At 38.4% G+C, this 22,334-nt stretch overlaps 1 protein-coding gene across 3 annotated transcripts in view; it reads left to right on the forward strand.

The window, feature by feature from the left end:
• The window catches only part of GK5 (glycerol kinase 5), an 87,638-nt gene that overhangs the window by 45,189 nt on the left and 20,115 nt on the right, over positions 1–22,334 (forward strand). For all 3 annotated transcript variants that reach the window (XM_059391817.1, XM_059391818.1, XM_059391819.1), the window contains 2 exons: positions 5,719–5,845; positions 7,011–7,115. In XM_059391817.1, coding sequence (XP_059247800.1) covers positions 5,719–5,845; positions 7,011–7,115 — 232 coding nt within the window. The remainder of the gene's footprint in view (positions 1–5,718; positions 5,846–7,010; positions 7,116–22,334) is intronic.

Genomic DNA, 22,334 nt, shown 5'->3' on the forward strand with positions numbered 1-22,334 from the left:
CAGAGTTGAGTAGGTAGATCAACCTATAATGTCATTTAAGTTGCAACCCAGTTCCTGGAGGAAGTGAAGCAATTGTCCTTATTCTGCAATATTTATAAAATTAGAAATATAGCTCTAGAGGCAATTCAGAGTTTACCTATTTCTTTACCAATCCCAAAACTTCCCCTGTTTATCTCAAAAAGATTGTAAATTTTTAGCTCTAGGAAAGCAGAGTCCTTCCTGGAGGAACTTGCATTCTTTCCCTGTCCCATGATGTTTATGTCTTATCATGTCTTAGAAATGTAAACAAAGCCCACAATCTCCAGATACTGAGAGAAAAAAGGGAAAGAAGACTTTTTAAAAATACAAACCTGCAAAGGAGCTCTTTTCCCAAACTCTAGCATTACCTCCTTAAGATTAATCCTAGGGACAAATACAAATCTTAAAAAATCTTATCTGCAAATATTAGTAACTATAGGGTCTTTGTGTGCATCTGTCTGTCTCTCTTTCTCTATGTATATATTAAGTGTGAGATAATTTTCTACTTCTGGATGGTATTGCTAAAATTAATTTGTAAAAGAGCTCTGTTTACTTGGTTTAAAGGTAAACACCAGTAAGGATTAGATATCCTAAAACTCTCAGAAAGAAACGAATCCAAATATTTTCTCAAGCTCACAAAATCTGGGTAAATATTTGATATGAAAGCTACTTTAAGGTTGTTGGTTTAATTAACATAGACATATCTTAGGGTACCTGGGTAGCACCATTAAGCAGCCAACTCTTGGTTTCGGCTTAGGTTGTGATCTCTGAGTTGTGGGACTGAGACCCGCACTGGGCTCTGTGCTCCATGTGAAGTCTGCTTAAAATTCTCTCTCCCTCTCCCCGTGCCCCTCCCGCTTGTGCACATGCACATGCACATTCTCTCGCTCTCTCTAAAATAAACAGATCTTTGGGGCGCCGGGGTGGCTCAGTGGGTTAAGCCGCTGCCTTCGGCTCAGGTCATGATCTCAGGGTCCTGGGATCAAGTCCCACATCGGTCTCTCTGCTCAGCAGGGAGCCTGCTTCTCTCTCTCTCTGCCTGCCTTCTCTGTCTACCTGTGATCTCTCTCAGTCAAATAAATAAATAAATAAATCTTTAAAAAAAATAAATAAATAAAATAAACAGATCTTTAAAGAATATTAAAGTAGACATGCCTTTAGAGTTATCAGCATTAAAATTAAAACTTTCATTCTGCCTTAATTCACTTAAAGTTGAATAAGGTAATATAATTTCTGTTACAGATAAAAAAAAAAAATAGCTTGGCAGGGGGCACCTGGGTGGCTCAGTCAGTTAGGCATCCAACTCTTGATCTCAGCTGAGGGGATCTTGGGTTCATGAGATCAAGTCCCACATCAGGCTCTGCACTTGGGAGAGTCTGCTCAAGATTCTCTCTCTCTCTCTCTCTGCCCCTCCTCTACTCTCTCTGTCAAATAAATAAATTTTTAAAAAATAACTTAGAAGAATGACTGACTTTATCTGATGTCTCGAGAAGTTCTTATGGGTAATACAAGCATATTTATTAAGAACAAGTAAATAGATATAAATAAAATAAAAAATTTAGGTAATCTGTTAAATAGTCTCCCAAATCTTTTTGGTAACCTAACACCCTAAAGTTTTTCTTCATTTTAAAAACTTTATTTATTTGACAGAGAGAGGCAGTGAGAGAGGGAACACAAGCAGGGGGCGTGGGAGAGGGAGAAGCAGGCTTCCTGCTGAGCAGGGAGCCCAATGTGGGACTTGATCCATAGGACCCTGGGATTAGGACCTGAGCCAAAAGCAGTTGCTTAAGGAATGAGCCACTCAGGTACCCCATCCTAAAGTTTTTCTAAGTTAGATTAAGTAATGAATTAAGTTGAATTCATTAAATATCTATATCATTTGTAAATAAGATGAAATACTAAAATATCAATTACTAAACATAGGTTTGTTTATCTTGTGGTGTCTGGCTGGCGTAGTGGAGCCTGCGACTCTGATCTCAGGTTTGTAAGTTCAAGCCCCACATTGGGTATAGAGATTACTTAAGAATATCTTAAAAAAAAAAAAAAAGAAATATCTACTCATGGCTTCTTGTTACAGAAAAACTGTAATATATTTTGGATATGTTAGTGCTACATTGGAAAATTAAAAACATAATGCTTCTAAAAATTATAAAATGTATTTATAAATTTGCCAGTCTAAAGAATGCTGGTATAACTGATATTTCCATTTGCTTAACACTACTAGAAATAATAAGGGAAATATCTCCATATGCAAGGGAAGTAAAATACATGTTTTTGATTAAAAAAAAAGTATGAGGATGGAGATATATTCTTTGAGGGAAAAACAGTTGTATAAAGAAGGGAATCTCTGACAAGGAATTGTGTATGTGGTCAGGACTGACTAAAGATTGGAACAGGTAAGTTTTAGTATCAAAACTAAGCTAGTGCAAAACGAGAATTTGGTTCTCTCTCTGCTTTAAGAGGATGAAGTTTGTTTGTTTGGACTTTTCATTGGCTTAAGTCTCTTTGACCTGGAGCATACCAAAGAATTTGCTAAACTATTTAAGCTTATGTGATATGTTAAATTACATCAGAAGCATTATCAAATAAAAAAGACCTTATTTATGTTGTAAGATATTGGCATATGTGCATGAAGTCCATTCTGCTTCTGCAAAAAAAAAGAAAATAAAAAAGCCCCTCATTGCCACACTTTTGCCATCCTGATGTCCTGTAACATGGCAACAGTCTGCTGCTGAATCAGAGGAATAAAGGTGGGTAAATACTGGCTGTCAATTAAATGAATAGTTGGGCTATGGGAAAACTAAGATGGCTGCTTAGTTTTTCCCAGTTCCCTGGTAAACCCTATTTTTCAGTTTTTACATTCCTTCACTAACCATATGGCATTCAAGATGACCCAAAATTATGAATAGACGTTGGTGGGGAGACTTCTGTAATATTGTAAAAATAATCTACCAGCAATTCCTGACTTGTCAGGTCATCCTGGGAAAACTGATTTTGTTCCCAGAGCCTCAGACCTATCCCTCTGGACCCTTTGAACATCTGCAGCTGGACTTCATTCCAGCTGCTAGTTACTAGGGGTTACCCATATGTTCTTGTTATTCATTGTATGTTTTGTGGATGGGTTGAAGCCTTTCCCTGCTGCAAGACTGTGATGCCCTCACAGTAGCAGGGAAACTATTAGAAAACGTGTTTCCCATTTGGGGCATACTTCCACAATCTCCACTGATCGAGGCATCCACTTCACTGGGCAAATCATACGAACCTTAATGAAAACCTTGCAGAACTTCTTGGAATTCTATCAGAAGCTGTATACTGAGCTGGGATAATTAGGTATTCTGGAAACATTAGCAGAAGAAGATGGCCCTTGAGTCCCAGTGGAAGAGGAATCTTACCAGGTGCTCCTGATCACTGGCACTGCTGCAAAACTAGAAGGGATGGAGCCTTGAGTACATATCTCACAGCTTGTGAAGGTTCCACCTCCAACCAGGTCTTCTAGAGATGCTTGGAGACACCTCCAAATCAAATTGATGAGGAAAAGAAGTAGCTGATGTGGGACAGAATGCTTCTCCCCAAGATGATGAATCAAGACTAAACTTTAACTAAATGTACAACCCTTTCTCCTTCTTTTTTTTATTCTGGCATTAGCCCGGAAAGTTAATGCTGTCATCTGTTTCTCCACAGGCCATTGCTTCAGGGTCTTTGGAATTTAGAATAACCTTTTAGTTCAGGCTAGGAAAAAATCTAACTGAGCCCCTATTTTTTCACAAGCCAAATAAGACAATTCTTTGGGTGACTCCCTTGAAGTTACGTTGTTGAGCTAGAAAGGACCTGCCAGGAGGCTTTCATGATTCAGGAATTCACTCCTCTTGGTAGGTCCCTACTTCCTTGGTTAGGGGTAAATGTAAATAAGCCTATGATCAGGAAATTCCCCTCAGTTCTTGAAATTACTGCAGAATCTGCTGCTAAAGCAGCAGAGGCCCAACAGCCATCCTTAGATTCTTTAGCCAAGGCTGTTCTTGATAATAGGATAGCCCTCGATTACTTTTTAGCCCAGCAAGGGGGAATCTCTGCTCTGGTCAGTACCACCTGCTGTATTTGGACTAACCCTTCTGGGGATTTCAAAACTTAATTACATAAGATCACTGAGCAAGCTGCTTGGCTTAAAAGAGTAATGTCTTCAGTGGAGTCTTTGACTTATTTGATTTTAATTGTTTTGGGTCTTGGGAACCATGGCTTTGAAGTGCACTCCAAATACTGGGAATTATCCTGTTTATAGTTATTGTAATAATCTCCCCGGTACATTGTATTCTCTCAAAAGCTTTACATGCATGTTAGCTGCCAAGCACCAAGCAAATGATCTCCCTAAGACGGGAAAATTAGAAAAGGAATGAAGAGGACAACTGACTTAAAAATTGTAAACCTGAAGTTGTAACCTGTGCATTTCACAGAAATTAAGCAAAAACCCATCATGACCTGTGAATACCACACAGAGGATCAGTAACAGCTGTGAGAACTCTGGAGTGGTGTTGGAGAATGCTGCTAATGCTTTAAATTTTGATTGCATCTCTCAGTTAAACTGAGAGTCTGATCAAAAGGGAGGAAATTGTTAATAAGGAAAACACAGGCCTAAGGTAGCAGCTCCAAGCCAGTAAACCAAGACTTAATAGCTAATCCACCTATAGTTTCAGCTCCCCAGAAATGTAACCCTTACCGGGTCAACATGGGAATTTCTAGGTCAGCGTTAGGAAATTTAATGATAGACCCCTTCTGTCCACCTTAGGAGGGCAACTGTTCCCAAAACAATGGGTTCTTTGCTAATAGTTTCCTTTTTTCTCTGTTCTTGTTTTACTTTTAAAAACTTTCCTTTTCTTTAGCCCTTTGGAGCTCACCTCTGCTAGAATGGATGCATCAATTAATAAAGCCAAATAGAGCTTTAAAATTTACTCTGTTGAACATTGTTACTTGACAATTTACATTTAATTATTTTAACAAAATGTTATAATTTTTTTTAACAAAAATGTATAGTTGGGAATGTGTACTTTTGGCCTATATCTCTTTATATTAAGCATACACCTATCACTCTTATTAAAAGAGAAATTTGTGGGGCAGCTGGGTGGCTCAGTGGGTTAAAGCCTCTGCCTTTGGCTCAGGTCATGATCCCAGAGTCCTGGGATTGAGCCCCATATCGGGCTCTCTGCTCAGCGGGGGGGCCTGCTTCCCCCTCTCTCTCTGCCTGCCTCTCTGCCTACCTGTGATCTCTGTCTGACTTGTGATCTCTGTCTGTGAAATAAATAAATAAAATCTTTAAAAAAAGAGAGAGAGAAATTTGTGAGGTCAGTTATTTTGAATGAATGAATGAATGAAACCACTTTTAAGTTGAAAAATCTTTGTTTTTATTCCAGATAATTTTTATTCTGACCTTTATTTCTCAGATTTTTCCTGTGATATTTAAAAGTCATAAAGTAGATTGCCTATTAAGAATTCCTGAGGCATATTGGTTACCATACAATGTTAGTCCTGAAGAGACTTCTAGCTTATTGTTGCTCTTTGTTTTTTCCAGGGCTTTTTTTTTTCCTTAAGGAAAAGGAGAAAAGAAAATAAGATGTTGACCCATGAGAATACAATATAGAAGACAGTGGGATACAGTGAAATGGGCCACTCCTCATGCCTAGCGATCTTATATTTGAACATTTTTGGCAGGTCGCCGATCAGCAATCAGCCATGTTTGGAGAGTGCTGCTTCCACACAGGAGATGTGAAACTAACCATGGGAACTGGGACATTTTTGGATATTAATACTGGAAATAACCTTCAACATAGTATTGCAGGTAAATAGTTAGAATTTATCCTTTTTATTGATAAAATATCATTTCATATTTAACTTTTGTGATACTTTTCCCATTTTATATTGAATACTTTCTAACGTATTTTTCACTGTTATTCTTAGAGACAGTTAATTTCCATTTCCCTGTTTTCCTTAAAAGCATAAAAAATGAGACAGATATTATTTTTTTAAAGGTTTTATTTATTTATTTGGCAGAGAGAAATCACAAGTAGGCAGAGAGACAGGTGGGGGGGCAGGCTTCCTGCTGAGCAGAAAGCCCAATGCGGGGCTCGATCCCATGACCCTGAGATCACGACCTGAGCTGAAGGCAGAGGCCTAACCCACTGAGCCACCCAGACGCCCAGAGACAGACGTTATTATAGAAAACTCAGTATTAGGGTATTTTGGTCAGTTTACTAAATATTTACCTGTAATACCTGTAATATTTGTCTAAAGCATTCTCCTAGGCCTCTAAATTTTCTCTTATGAGTTAGCAGTTCTTTTTGTGATTTTTTTTTGGGGGGGATGGTAATTCTCAATTAATATTCCACACATATTTAATGACTGTTGCCAAGAAATTGGTTTCTGTGATGGAAGATATCCTAGGTTATGTAAACCAAGAAATTTATATTGTGGAATTATACCCTAGGAGGCCTATGGGCTCTTACTCTGGGCTGTGGTCTCTTAACATGGTTACAAAGAGGTAGTTTTAAAATCTTTTTCTTACCTTCAATCCCTGCCTTAAGCTCCTCCTTTCTCCCTAACTTGGAAAATGGAAGATAGAAAATTTCATCATGGTATTAGGTTGTTTCTACCTAGGAGCCTTCACAAATAAATAAAAGAATGTAGTTGGCTCTGTTTGTGTGTTTTTAGAGAAATAGATATGCCTACAGCTACTAAAAGCTAATGTTTATTGTTCATATCAAATACCAGGCATACTAAGTTTTTTATGCTTTAATTCAGTTTATTCTCATAGGAGCTATCTGAGGCAGACCATTTTACAGTTGAGGAGACTGAGGCTATGAGGTTAGAAACTTCTGAAATCACTGACTTCAGATCCACTTTGCTATTTTTTAAGATAATCCAATTGTTAGTCAAAATTGTAGATGTCTCTGTAATGATTTATCTGTTTATTACATTTGACTTATATTGTTTTTTTGTTTTTTAAGGGTTTTATCCTCTAATTGGGTGGAAGATTGGCCAAGAAGTTGTATGCTTAGCTGAAAGCAATGCAGGAGACACTGGTACCATCATAAATTGGGCTCAAGAATTAGGTAAGTCATCTTTTAAACATTTTACAGGCCCAACTTAAAGAATTCAAGCACACCGTAGGACTGACGATGAGTAGGGAATGAATGGATTGTTCGGTTGAGACATAAAAGGACCTATGCTAGAAGAAAATATAGGATTTTTTTTTATGACACTGGGATGGCAAAAGGCTAGGCGTTAAGGCCAGATACCATAAAGAAAAAAGCAATAAATTTAAGTGTATAAATTATTAGAATGTGTAAGGAGAGAGGTGCCATGAGCAAAGTTAAAAGACAAGTTGGTAAGAACGATTTGTAGCATACGTCAGAAAAATTAATAAAGATGACTAAAGAATTGGGGTGTCTGGGTGGCTCTGTCAGTTAAGTGTTTGACTTCAGCTCGGGTCATGGTCCTGGTGTCGAGCCCCGCACCCATTGGGTTCCATGCTCAGTGGGGAGTCTGCTTCTTCCTCTCCTTCTGCCCCTCCCCTTGCTCCTGCTTTCTGTTTCTCTCACTCTCTCTCCCAATTAAATAAGTATGATTTTAAAAAAAGGTAACTAAAGAATGAATAAAGGACAGAAGTATAGACAGCTATCATATCAAATGACTATTAAAAATTACTATTCTTAATAATTATGGCTCAGTCAGTTAAGCCTCTGCCTTCAGCTCAGGCCATGATCTGGGGGTCCTGGTATCGAACCCCACATTGGGCTCCCTGCTTCTTCCTCTCTGCCTCTCCCCTGGCTCTTGCATGTGCATGCTCTCTTTTTCTCTCAAATTAATAAAATCTTAAAAAAAAGTATATACATAAAAATTATGTCACCTGCCGTTGGCAGAGATTAAGTAGTTTGATGAAGTTCAGCACTGATGGAAATATAGAGAAAAAAACTGTTCTTGTTTTCCTTTGCAATGAACATTGACTAGTCTGATGTTTCTGGAGGACAAGCAGGCAATATATTTCAATTTATAGAGTGCAGACCCTTTGCCCTCAGTTCTATTCTTTTTTTTCCTTTTTAATAAAACAGTGATACAGGTATGCAAAGATGTGTACATGCTTAAGTGTTTAATACAGTGATTAGAAATAAGTTCCTGTCTAAAGCATCGAGTAAGTAAACACCAGTATATCCATACAGTGGGACATTTTACAGTCACATATAATGGCACAGTTGTATATCTTACTGATGTAGAACACTGTCTATGAGAAATTAAGGAGGTAGTTGCAGGACAGTCTATATAAATCTTTCTTGCTTGTATTTTACAACTTTATTGAGCTATAATCCACATACCATATAATTTGCCTACTTAAAGTGTAAAATTCAGTGTTCTTTCATATTGTCTTGGAGCTACACAACCATCACCATAATCTCCTTTTAGAACATTTTTATTCCCCCTAAAAGGTACCCCCATAGGCATTGGCATTCTTGTTCTACCCACCAGCCCTAAGCTACCATGGATCTACTTTCTGTTTCTATGGGTTTGCCTATTCTGGACATTTCATATGGATGCAGTTAAATAATGCATGGTGTCTTGTAACTGCCTTCTTTCACTCAGTATAGTGTTGCAAAGGTCACCCATGTTGTGGCTTGTGTCAGTGCTTCATTTCTTTTTATTGCTGAATAATAATCCATTATGTGGCTACACCACAATTTATTTATTCATTCATCAGACAGTGGACATTTGGCTTGTTCCCACTTTTTGGCTTTTGTAAATAATGAATAGCTGTATATTATATAGCCCTATTTCATGCAGAAGGTGTGAAATGTTACATACCAAAGAACTGACAGTGGGTATCTCTGATTAAATTATGGAGCAGGCTGTAATTTTCTACTTTGCTAATTTGAACTAAGCTGAATTGTTTAAAGAAAAAGCCAATTCTGTTGGCAGAAAACATAAAACTCTAGGAAGAAAATGCCAGTCCATCTCCTTTCTTCCTTTCTCTCTCCTTCTCCATGAGCCTGCACCTGCCTTATAAGCATAAGATTACTTGTTTATAAGTTATTATTATAAAAGTTTATCACTTAGAAGTCTCTTCTTTTTTTTTTTAGATTTATTTATTTATTTGAGAGTGAGAGAGAGAGCACACATGTGGGGGAGGGGTAGAGGAAGGGGGGTGAGAGAGAATCTCAAGCAGACCTCCACACTGAGCATGAAGCCCAAAAGGTTGCTTGATCTCAGGACCCTGAGATCATGACCTGAGCCTAAATCAAGAGTCGGATGCCCAACCAGCTGAACCACCCAGATGCCTCAGAAGTCTCTTCTTTAAATATACCTCTTTTAACTTTTTTTGGACATCTATCTTGATTATCAGAAATAGAAAATGGGGATGCCTGGGTGGCTCAGTTGCTAACTGACTGCCTTCAGCTCTGGTCATGGTCCCAGGACTGAGTCCCACATTGGGCTCCTTGCTCAGCAGGAACCAGGCTTCTTTGGCTGCCCCATTCCGTGTTTGTGCTCTCTCTCTCTCTCTGTGACAAATTAATAAATAAAATCTTAAAAAAAAAAAGAAATAGAAAGTTACATATTTCTTCTCCTTTAGTTGTACCTTCTATTAATTTTACTCCTTCCCAGAAAATGCAAAGAAAAAGCAGAAAAACTTCACATTCATCAGTTAAAAAAATAATTCTCGAGTTCTGTGTGACATCATGTGCACATTCTCTGTAGGAATCTTTGCTTTGCTGGCTTGAGTCTCATTCACTGTGATTCTGAAATGATGAAAAATCTTTTCTGGGAGATGGGGCTAAATGGTCCTACCTAGAAAAGCGATGTGATTTCTGGTAGAGGCACAAGGCCTCCTGAAGGCCAGTCCCATCCCTGACGAGGAAATGGGACTGTTGTTCTGACTGGAGGGAGAGAGAATTCAGAGTTGAATTATTTACTTTAAAATTTTAGTCATTGGTAAAGCTAAACATCTGTATCTGTCTGAAATTCACACAGAAAGTTGACATTTTTTTGAATATGTTTCTTTCTGTTTTGAGAAATCATTTTAATGGGTGTACTGAAAAAAATTAATCATGTTCAGGAGAAACACAGTGTTTAAGAGCTTAAGTGGCCCTGACATTTCCTTGAATGTGTGAGCTGAACTTTATATCTTTGTGTGGTGTCCTGAGCATCTCCAGTCTGGATGATGACTTTCTTCCACTTCGTTAGTGGATTGAACACCTTAGCTCAGGTGTAAAAGCTGCTTTAAATAAGTTTTGTCTTGATTTTTGGATTTATTTTCTAAGTCTTTTCAACATAGGCCAGTTCTTCCTTTTTTCCCCCTTCACCTACTGTTAACTGGCCCACTTGGGTTCCCATATGATCATCTCTTTTCTTTTTGATTTAGTCCATTTCTCATCTCCTTCACTCTTTGTTCTATTTTGCTGTCTTAATCTTATAAGAATTTTTCTGTCTTCCAGCTTGTATTGAGTTAACAAGTAATTGAGCGCTCACAGTGTGCCTGTCACCCTAGCATGTACAGTTAGTACATGCTAGGGTGACATGAGTGAATGACACAGAAACCCGCTGCCCTCACAGCAGTTACAGTCTAGCAGGAAAGACATGGGGGGGTTCTTTTTTTCTCTCTCTCTCTCTTTTTTTAAAGATTTTATTTATTTGAGAGAGAGACAGAGATAGCTAGAGAGAGCATGGGGTGGGGTGGGTGGGTGAGGAGCAGGAGAAGCAGGCTCCCCTCCAAGCAGAGAGCCAGACACAGGGTTCAATCCCAGGACCCTGAGATGATGACCTGAGCCGAAAGCAGATGCGTATCTACTGAGCCACCCAGGAGTCCCAGGAACGACATGTTTTAAAAGGAAAAAATTGAAAAAACATATTAGTGTTAAGTCCCAGGAAAGAGAAGTAGTTGTAGGATCAATGATCCCTTTTAAGAAATATTTATTTATTTATTTATGTAAGCAAAGATAATAGAAGTTTATTAAGTGAAAATAGAGAAAAAGCTCTCCAGAGAGAGGGGTCCATACAGGCCTAGGAGGGCCTTTAGGGTTGGTCTTTTATAGAAAGCCAACCAGGGAACTTAAATCCTTTTAACATCTCTATCGATATCACCACTGAGCAAGGACTAGTGATAACACCTTCAATGGCCCACCTCCGCTAGGGTTTCATTATTCTTTGTTGGCCACAGGTTATTATCATAAAAGACACCCACCCCCCCACACCTAGGGCAGGATGGTCCAGTTTGTTCCCTTATCTCTGGTTTCCCCACTTCTCCACATTTCCAGGATTTCTGTGATCTGATCGCAGAGCCCGCTATCTATCTCTCCCTACCTAGCCCTGCCTATCCCTTCCTCATTCCTCTCCCTGGAATAACTTACCTGCCGTTAGAGAATAGGATGGTGGCCACTCTGGCTGCTTCCTGCTGAAATGGGGGTGGTGGGCTGTATGGCAGTTAGAATCTATTCAAGGGTTGCTCCAGGGGATTGTGGTGTGGCTCCAGAGGGTCATGATGGGCAGCAAGGGGTACATGCCTCAGCACATGCAAAAGGATGAACATTTATTAGGCCCCAAATTGTGATCACATCCCTTAAATAAGATCCTCAGTTACCAATTTTGATCAGTGGATATCTTGATCTTAATTGATCACAAATGTCCCCTATTAATTGGGACACCTTGCAAGAATTAACTGTAATGTTAAAACACATGTCAAGTTTCTCGCACCCCAAGTGGTATAGCAATAGTGGCACAGTTCTTGGGAAGTGCTTCTTTGACTTCATTTAATTTTTGCTTGAGTGCATCCAGTGCCTGATCTAGTATCATTTAGAGTCTTGCTGAGCAAGCATCCTGTTTTGCTTATTTTATATTGCAGTCCTAAGTAAATCCTACAAACCCCATGGTGAGCTTTGAGACTCTTTTTACCAGGAGGTCTGCTGTATGCTTGGTTAGAGCCTTTGTTTGCTACTGTATGTCAGTAGAGGTGGCTTCTAGGATAAAAGACTATGAGGGATGAAACCTTCAAGAAGCCCTTTTTGTTTGAGGTCCAGCCTTAACAATATCCTAATTACAAGGAGTCACTGGCAAATGGGAGAAGACTTGTCTCAGGAAATAAGAGCACCCACAGGTGTATCATCCTGTCTAATCATAAAGAAAGTGGGGCCATCCATTATCCCCATCTGGTACCCTCTGGCTTTTAAAGAGTGATCTTGTCATCCCAGCCACATAGAATTGGCCAAGGTGATAGCTGAGTTATACACTTACTCGGGAATCTGTCCCATTTCCCAGTTGTTCAAATAACCATATGTCCATGGGGTCCTGTTATTCCACAGAATAACAAGCAAGGAAATTGTCTATACATGAGCTATTGTGGCAGTTTCTCTGGAGTTTACCTCAAGTTGTCTAGCTTAGGCCAACAACAGTCAAAGACAATCAGAACTAAAATTTAACATCAGCAAAGGTGTGTTATTGAAACATAATTTCTCTCTATAATAACCCTCATTCCCAGAGATAGCCAAAGAAGACTAACTTATTTTAAAACAAGTCCAGTTTTAACAAACAGCATAATTATTTACATAAGCTCAGCAAGAATGATCATATAGATCTTTTAGATTCTGCTTTTGTTGGAACTTTTTTTTTTTAACATTTTATTTATTTATTTGACAGACAGAGATCACAAGTAGGCAGAGAGGCAGGCAGAGAGAGAGAGGAAGGGAAGTAGGCTCCCTGCTGAGCAGAGAGCCTGATGCGGGACTCGATCCCAGGACCCTGGGATCATGACCTGAGCTGAAGGCAGAGGCTTTAACCAAGTGAGCTACCCAGGCACCCCTGTTGGAACTTTCATAAGGAATCTCTAGGTTGAACTTTTAGTTGCCTCTCCAGGCCAGATGCCAAGCCCAGTGCTTGCCCTCAGACATGCCTGCAATACTATAGATGTGGGTGGATTCCTCTTCACGAGGTCCCCAAAGTATCCTGTGGTTCCTGCGCCCTTCAGTGGAAGCGAACCCAGGTTTTGGCACCAAAACATTGCGGGAGAGCTAAGTTCTTGTCTCACAGAGTCAAGAAATGAATCTTACAGACAAAGGAGAGTGAGTAAAGCAATAGAAGTTTATTGAGTGAAAATAATAGAAGTTTATTAAGTGAAGATACAGAAAAAGCTCTCAAGAGTGAGAGGAGTCTGGACAGGGTTGCCCTCAATGATCCCTTTTTAAAGGGAGAGCTTTGTCCAGTCTGGAGAATCAGGAGGCTTCTTTTCAAGAATAATGTTAGCTGTTCCTGAAGGGATAATAAGAGTGGTTCCATAGGGAAGCCTGAATGGCTTAGTTGGTTAAGCATGGGACTCTTGATTGACTCAGTCCTGATCCCAGGGTTGCAGTATCAAGCCTCACTTCAGGCTCTGTTTGCTGGAGATGCTGTGTGTGTCTCTCTCTCTCTCTCTCCCACTATGCCCCTCTCCCTGCTTGCTCTCTCTCTCTCAAATAAATAAAGCTTTTTTAAAAAAAAGGATGGTTGCATAGGTGAGATTGGCGGTTTAAGTTAGGGGGCAGTCCCAGCCAGGAGGAAGGAGGACTGGTGTGGGAGGTCCAAGCAGGGAGAAGCATGACCTATTTAAGGGACTTCAGGAATGCCCTGTTTCATCTCTGCAGTTGGGGCAGTTACCATCGCTGCTGTCCTCCAGTAACACAGGTCAGGAGACATTTTTTCCCCTAGCAATATCACTCTTAATTGCTACATGTCACATCTGCTTGTTCCAGGCGATCCCCATAAGACTTCCCCATGCACATTTAAAATTACCCAGGACTCTTGTTTACTGGAAATATGGAAACTGATTCCTCTCTGGGTATCTTCCCAAGAGAGATAAAATATCCCTCATTAGAAGGGATGAGATAAATATTTTCTCATATATGAACTATTCGTAGGTGATGGTGAACACATACATGTTACTGCTGGTAAATGGGATCTTAGTTCATGGTCCTGCCTCCCTCCCTTCCTGCTGGGGGAGAGAAGGAGGAGGTAAAATCCAAATAGGATTCCTCAATAAAGAGGAACCCCCAGAATAAGGGGGTTCCTCTTTATTCCTGAAGCTAAAGAGGAGCCCAGCATGAACGACACCCTGAATTCTCAAGGAGACAGTGCAGACCCAGGGTGTGTAGAGGGCATGACCTCACTGTAACTGGTGAAGCTACTTGAGGCTGCTGAAGTCACTCTGAAAGTAGAATGACATGTACATAGTATAGAGAAAAAAGAACAATGAGCCAATATTCTGGTGCCTGGCTAAGATATTACTCATATTAAGTAGAAAAGAAACATTTCCTGGCCGTGCAGTTTATATTTTCTGAGGAAATTACCCAAGGAGATACTCCAACCAGAAAGAAATAGATAAAGATCTCAACATGAAGAAAGCAAAGTGTGTAAATAAGATGTTTTTTTAAAAAATTTTTTTAAATTTTTTTTCCCCCCGCTGGTAGCAGCCCAGACTTTGTTCTATTTTTTTTTGAACTGTTCTTATACCAAATTCATAAAATATTTCTTACTGTAATGTAAAATCTTTATTTTTATACATTAAGAACATAGTTTTGAATATTTCTTTAAGAGACTGAAATTATCTTAAAACGTATGGTTCTATAAAAGAAAGTAATGTGGGGTGCCTGGGTGGCTCAGTCAGTTAAGCATTTGATTCTTGTTTTCTGCTCAGGTAATGTTCTCAGAGTTGTAAGATTAAGCCCTGCTTCAAGCCCCAAGTTGGACTCTGAGCTGTGCATGGAGCCTGCTTAAGATTCTCTCTCTCCCTCTCCCTCTGCCCCCCACCCCCTAAAAAAAAAAGAAAGTAATGTTTCTTTTAAAAGTTTCAGAATGGTATTCTTTTTTCCCCCCCTCCTTCCCATAAGTGATTTTAATTCCATGATGTGTAATTTATGGGGTTAAGTGCTGGTCAAGAATAGACAACAGAGTGTACGTTTTTTTCAGTTCTTCATTCTTCTTTCTTTTCATTTATGTTTTCATTTCAAGTTTAATGAAATCCTTTTCCAAACACCACACACACACACACACACACACACACACACACAGCATTTTCTCAGTGCCATACTTTGAAAAGCAATAGAGTAGAACATCTCAGCCTATTATATAATATGATTAGAAATAAATAGCAAAAACAGTATTTAAATGCTACTTCACCACATGGAAATTTGAGATGTCTTTTCTTAAGTAGCATAGAGCCAAGGAAAACTTTGAAACATAATTTGATAGTTTCCAAAAAATACAGAAAATGACTATAATTCTGTAGAAACAGTACTTACAGGAGAATGAAGAATGCATATTAATAAGAAAAGAAGAGAAACAGGGGCACCTGGGTGGCTCAGTGAGTTAAAGCCTCTGCCTTTGGCTCAGGTCATGATCTCAGGATCCTGGGATCAAGCCCTATATCAAGCTCTCTGCTCAGCAGGGAGCCTGCTTCTTCCTCTCTCTCTCTCTGCCTGCCTCTCTGCCTACTTGTGATCTCTATCTGTCAAGTAAATAAATAAAATCTTTAAAAAAAATAAGAAAAAGAAAAAGAATAAAAGCATAATAAACTTCCCAGCCAAAACATATAAGGACATACAAATTATAAAACTGAGAAATAATAAAAAGTAGAATTGATAAACTAAATCTCTTTTAAAAATACCCAAGAATTTTTTAATCTCTCTCTCTCTCTCTCTCTCTATATATATATATACATACACACACACACACATATATGGTGTGTGTGTGTGTGTATCTGTGTGTGTGTGTGTGTGTGTATATATATATAATATAGAATCTATATATGTTTTTTCTTTTTATTTTCAAACAGTTTAAAACTTGTAAAAACAGCACAAAAACTTTTGTACACCCTTTATCCCAGATTTGCTATTTTTTTAAGATTTTATGTTTTTGAGTAATCTCTACACTCATAATGAGGCTTTAGAGTACAACCCCAAGACGAAAAGTTGCACGCTCTACTGACTGAACCCCCCAAGTTTGCAAATTTTTAACATTTTGTCATGATTGCTTTATCTACCTGCCTACCTACCATCCATACTTACATACCATCTTACATACTGCAGGATATAGATATATATCTACATAATTTTTTGAGCTTTTTAAGAACAGATTACATGTATCATGCTCCTTTCCCTGTAGTATTTCACTGTGTATTTCCTAAGAACAAGACTATTCTCTTACTTATCTGAAGTATGGTTATTAACTTGAGAAAAGTTGATGTTGGGTATAATAACTTTTAACAGATTTATAGTCCATATTCCAGTTTTGTCAGATGTCCCAGTAACATCCTTCATGGCAATTCTTCCCCAATATAAGAAGATCTAGTCTGTCATTGTTTATTGTATAATTTTCTTTAATTCGGAGCCACTTTCTCTGCTTGGTTTTTCATGCCATTGACATTTTTGAAAGACCTAGGCCAGTTATTTTCTAGAGTATCCTTCTGTTTGGGGTCTTGTGACTAGGTCCATGTTATGTAATTTTAGCTGAAGCCATCCATAAATGGGAACTGTCTCCTTCTTAGAATATATACCTGGAGATGCAGTGTCCATTAGTTCTATTTTGGTTCTGGTAAATTTTGTTCATGTACATAAGATGTTTTCCAATTTCTCTACTGTAGAATTACTGTTTTTCCTTTTGTAATAAATAATATGTGGGAGATACTTTGAAACTAGCAAGATGTCCCATTTCTCCTCAAAATTCTCCTATCCCCTAAATTTAGAATTCATTGATAATTCTCACCTGTATCAATCTTCACTCTGATGGTTGCAGAACGGTGTTTGCTAACTCCATTATCCCCTCCATGTTAATTAGCATTTTATTTTATACTGAAGAACTTTACGTTACCCCTTAAGCTGTAAACTCATGGTTTCTTATTTCACTCAACTGTTTATAATTTTATAGTTCTTACTTATAGTCATGTTCATTTTGTCCCAGATTTAACCAGTACAAATCTCAAACTGTCTTCTGTGTCTTTTAAATGTCATATCTATCTTTTTCTTTTCTTTTTTTTTTTAACACTTTCTCATTTTCTCACAGAAGATGTTTTAAGTTCATCTTGTGTTTTTCCCACTCCTACCCAGGAATTAGCTACCTTCCCAATGAGCCCTAATTCTATGAATGGTAAATGGTATTTTAAGGTAATGATTGACAGGGGCACCTGGGTGGCTCAGTGGGGTAAAGCCTCTGCCTTTGACTCGGGTCATGATCCCAGAGTCCTGGGATCGAGCCCCACATCAGGCTCTCTGCTCCATGGGGAGCCTGCTTCCTCCTCTCTGCCTGCCTCTCTGCCTACTTGTGATCTCTGTCTGTCAAATAAATAAATAAAATCTTTAAAAAAAAAAATGATTGACATGGTGCCTAACTGGCTCAGTTGGTAGAGCATGTAACTTTTCATGTTAGGGTCATAAATTCAAGCCCCACGTTCCATATGGAGCCTACTTAAAAAATAATGATAAAAATAAATAAAAATAAAAACTGATTAGCAGCAGATTTCAGCAGAGCTAGCGGTGTGCATGTGTTTAAAAAAAATTTTTTTTTTAAGATTTGATTTATTTATTTGAGAGGACTGGGAGGAGCAGAAGAAGAAGCACTAGCAGACTCCACACTGAGCTAGGAGCCTGACATGGGGCCCAGTCACATAAGCCCGAAATCATGACCTGAGCCAAAATCAAGAGCAAAGGCTTAACTGACTGAACCACCCAGGCACTCCAGGATGTGTTAAAAAATTTTTGAAATTACGGTGTACCTCCAGTTCCAGTTTTACTCCTAAGCATCTTTGGTTGGCCTTTTCTGTTCTACATTTTTACATCCCTTATTCCATATCAAGAACCCTGGCTCCCAACATCATTAATATTAGGTATTCATTTGCTCAATCTTAAAATATACACAGAAGAGCTTCAGAATTACTAGTCCCATCCCACTACGACAAAAAATATTTGCTCAAGATCGTTTGCAGGTTTTTTCCTTTATGTAAAGGGTGTATGGTCAAAATACACTATTCAAAAGGTACTTCGATCAGTTCTTTTTTCCCTTCAGTGATTTTATTAATTTGAAATAGAATTGGGTTTATTTGTTTTCTGTTATCATTCAGTTTTAGTTTTCCCCCTCTCTTCATCCTTTTTAAAGACATTATCAGGGGCGCCTGGGTGACTCAGTGGGTTAAAGGCTCTGCCTTTGGCTCAGGTCATGATCCCAGGGTCCTGGGATCAAGCCCCGAATCGGGCTCTCTGCTCGGCAGGGAGCCTGCTTCCTCCTCTCTCTGCCTGCCTCTCTGCCTACTTGTGATCTCTGTCTGTCAAAAAAAAAAAAAAAAAAGACATTATCAAGTTATTTTTAATGTGGAATTTTAGTTTGATTTCCAAAGTCAAAAAAGATATGCTCAGAGAAGTTGACTCTCTCACCTGTCCCTTCATTCTGTCTCCCTATATCTTGTAATCATTTCATTCATTTTTGGTTTATCCTTCTTATTTCTTTTTGCAAAAACATTTGGGATACATGCATGTTTTCTTATATTCCCTAATTTCTTACATAAAAGATAAGCTGTATATGCTTTTTCATAGTTTGCCATTTTCACTTAAAAGTATATCCTGAGAATTACTTCCTCTCAGTTCATGGATATCTTTCTTCTTTTCACAGCTGTCCAGTATTCCACTGTATGTGTATATACAGTTTAGCCAGCCAATCACCTGTATTGGGGCACTTAAGTAATTTCCAATATTTTGCAAATACAAATAGGGCTGCAGTGAATAACTTCCAGCATATGCATTTTCTTATTGTTGGAGGTATGTCTTTATAGTAAGTTCCCAGAAGAGCGATTGCTACATCAAAGGATAAATACATTGTAATTGTTAGACATTGCCAAATTCCTCTCTGTAGGAATTGTGTCATGTTGCATTTCTGCCAGAAGTGTTGATACTGTTTCCCCATAGCTTCTTTCTTCATTGCATCTTTTACATCAACAAATGATCTGGTTGGATGAGTTGCAGAAGTTGGGGGCTGAACTAGAAGTCTTATGTATCATAAAGCTTTTGACATTTTGCACAGTATCATTCAAATAGCTCTCATATAAATGGATATTGGAATCCACAATATTGTATAAATGGTATCAGTCAAGGTTTCTTTTACTCAACATAATGCCTTTGAGATTCATCCATGTTTTTGTATCTTTTAATAGTAGATTCCATTGCATTATGTAGAAATTTCCTGTGTTACAGATATATCACAGTTTGTTCATTTGTTATCCAACTGAAGGATATGTGGGCTGTTGTATACAGTTGTGGGGCATTATAAACAAAGCCACTATATGAACATTCGTGTACAGGTTTTTGCATGAACATCAGATTTAATTTTAATTTTAAATTTTTTACAAAGATTGTTTGATTGATTGATTGATTGATTGGGGGGGAGGGAAGCACACTCCCCACTGAGGACTCAATCCTGAGACTCCAGAACCATGCTCTGATGACCTGAACCGAAGACAGACACCTAACCAACTGATCCACACCCAGGTGCTCCAGATTTCATTTTTCTAGGATAAATACCAAGAGTGGGATTGATGGCTTATATAAACAAACAATGTTGTATGTCATGTAAACATACACACAGGGGGCACCTGGGTGGCTCAGTTGGTTAAGCATCTGCCTTCAGCTCAGTTATGATCCCAGGGTTCTGGAATCAAGTCACACATTGGGCTCCCTGCTCAGCAAGGAGACTACTGTCTGCCACTCCCCCTGCTTATGTTCTCTCCCCCTCTGACAGATAAATAAATAAAATCTTTAAAAAAAAATAAGTGGCACCTGAGTGGTTCAGTCAGTTAAGCCTTCAGCTCTGATCGTGATCCCAGGGTCCTGGGATCAAGTCCACATCCGCCTCTCTGCTCAGCCGGGAGCCTACTTCTCCCTCTCCCTCTGCTGCTCACTCTGCTTGTGCTCTCTCTTTCTGTCAAATAAATAAGTAAAATATTTTTCTTAAAAAGTAAACATACACACAAATAAGTGTGAGTTTATCTTTGTAAAACATACAAAAACAAAAACCTGCCAAACCATTTTTGAGAGTGGCCATATCATTTCATGTTCTCACCAACAATGTGTGTGTGTTTATGTTGTTCCAGTTTTAGTATTGTCATTTTTAATTTTTTGTTTGGTTTTTAATTTTAGCCATTAGACTAAGTGTGCAGTGTTATCTTATTCTGTTTTTTTTTTTTTTAAGATTTATTTATTTGATAGAGAGAAATCACAAGTAGACAGAGAGGCAGCCAGAGAGAGAGAGAGAGGGAAGCAAGCTCCCTGCTGAGCAGAGAGCCCGATGCGGGACTCGATCCCAGGACCCTGAGATCATGACCTGAGCCGAAGGCAGCGGCTTAATCCACTGAGCCACCCAGGCGCCCCATCTTATTCTGTTTTTAATTTGCATTTCTCCAATGGTTAATGATATCAAAACACCTTTTCATGTGCTTTTTTTGCCATCTGTATATCTTCTTTGGTGAAGTATCTGTTTACATCTTTTGTGCAGTTTTTATTGGGTTTTCTTACTGTGGAGTTTGAGAGTTCTTTTTTGGTTTTGAATGTAGGTCCTTTTTGGAATATATGATTTGCAAATATTTTCATCTAAATTGTAGCAATGTTTTCGTTTTTTAGCAATGTCCTTTGCAGAGTAAAAGTTTTTAATTTGTCAAAGTTTAATTTATAATTTTTTGTCCTGTGAATTATACTTTGGATATCATATTTAAGAACTCTTGGTCAAATCAGAGTCATACAGTTTTTCCTCCCAGGGTTTCTTCTAAAGTTTTTATAGTTTATGTTTTACATTTAGATATATAACAGTTTTGAATTAATTTTTGTATATGGTGTGAAGTTTAAGTCAAGATTCTTTTTTTGTTTTTCTGCATATAGATTAACATTTCTTTTATACTATGTTAACAACAAATTCTCTTAATTCTCCTTTGTCAGAGACTGACTTTATTTCTGAGGGATATTCTTACTGGGATATAGATTTCTAGGTTGAGGGGCACATGGGTGGCTCAATGGATTAAGTGTCTGCCTTCAGCTCAGGTCCTGATCTCGAGTCCTGGGATCGAGCCCCAGGTCCCAGGATTAAGCCCTAGGTCAGGCTCCTGGCTCATGGGGAAGTCTGCTTCTCCCTTTCCCTCTGCCCCTCCCCTCTCTGATGTTCTCTTGCACACACTCTCCTTTCAAATAAATAAATTAAATTAAAAATAAATTCATTAATAAGATAGAATTCTAGGTTGACATTTTTTTTTGTACTTAAAAAGATGTTCCACTGCCTTTAGACCTTTGTAGTTTTGATGAGAAACCTCCAGTCATTTGAATGTTTGTTTCCCAATATATAATCTGGTTGCTTTTAAGACTTATTCTTTGCCTTCAAGTTTTAATTTTCAGTTTTATTATTGTATGCCTGGCATCAGTTTCTTTGTGTTTATCCAGTTGCAATATTCTGAACTTCTTGAACCTATAGATTTATATCTTTCATCCACTATGGGATGTTTATAGTCATTGTTTTTCTTCAGATGGTTTTTCTGGACTGCATTCTTTATCTTTTTCTTCTGGGATTCAAATCACAGAAATGTTTGGCCATTTCTTATTGTTTCACAGATCCATGAAGTTCTGTTTTCATTCTCTCTCTCTGTCTCTTCACTGCCTTTCCTCTCTTGTTCAGGTAGAATGAAAAAAAATCCAAAAAAGCAAAATCCAGAGTATCAGCTCACCTTCTGTCCTATAGAATTCTGTCCTGAATCCTGCTCCTCAGACCAAAAAGAGTGTTCTTCTGAAGAAACTCTTCATATTTGCACCCAGTATACAGATCCAGGTGTTAGGTTTTAGGCTGTCCCTGAGTCTAGGCCAGGAAATACCATAGAAAATAAAAACAGGAAACTCACCATTGGTTTGGTGTTAGAGTTCCCTGACCAGACTTATTCTTCTGAGTCCTCAGAAGGACTTCTGAGTCCTCTTGGACATTCTGTCCAAGATCCTTAGCTGTGTTCCATGGGTGAGACAAAGTGCTTACTCTCAAAGATTTTCCATCAGTAAGCTCATTTGAGAACAGTTTAAGTGGAAGATTATTTAGAGAAATTCTTTAAGCAAGTATGGAACAACCAGTGAAAAATGTAAATAAATTAAATTCCTTTCCCCCCCATTTCTTTGCCTATTGCCAAAAACTTTTCTCAAACTAGCCATCTTGTATGTTTTCCAATTTTTGATTTAAAAAAATATATATATATATTTGGACATGATTTTTTTAAAACATACAGTTTCATGGGTGCCTGGGTGGCTCAGTGGGTT

Source organism: Mustela nigripes, chromosome 2, assembly GCF_022355385.1.
Source record: "Mustela nigripes isolate SB6536 chromosome 2, MUSNIG.SB6536, whole genome shotgun sequence".
In the NCBI taxonomy this organism is placed as follows: Eukaryota; Metazoa; Chordata; class Mammalia; order Carnivora; family Mustelidae; genus Mustela; species Mustela nigripes.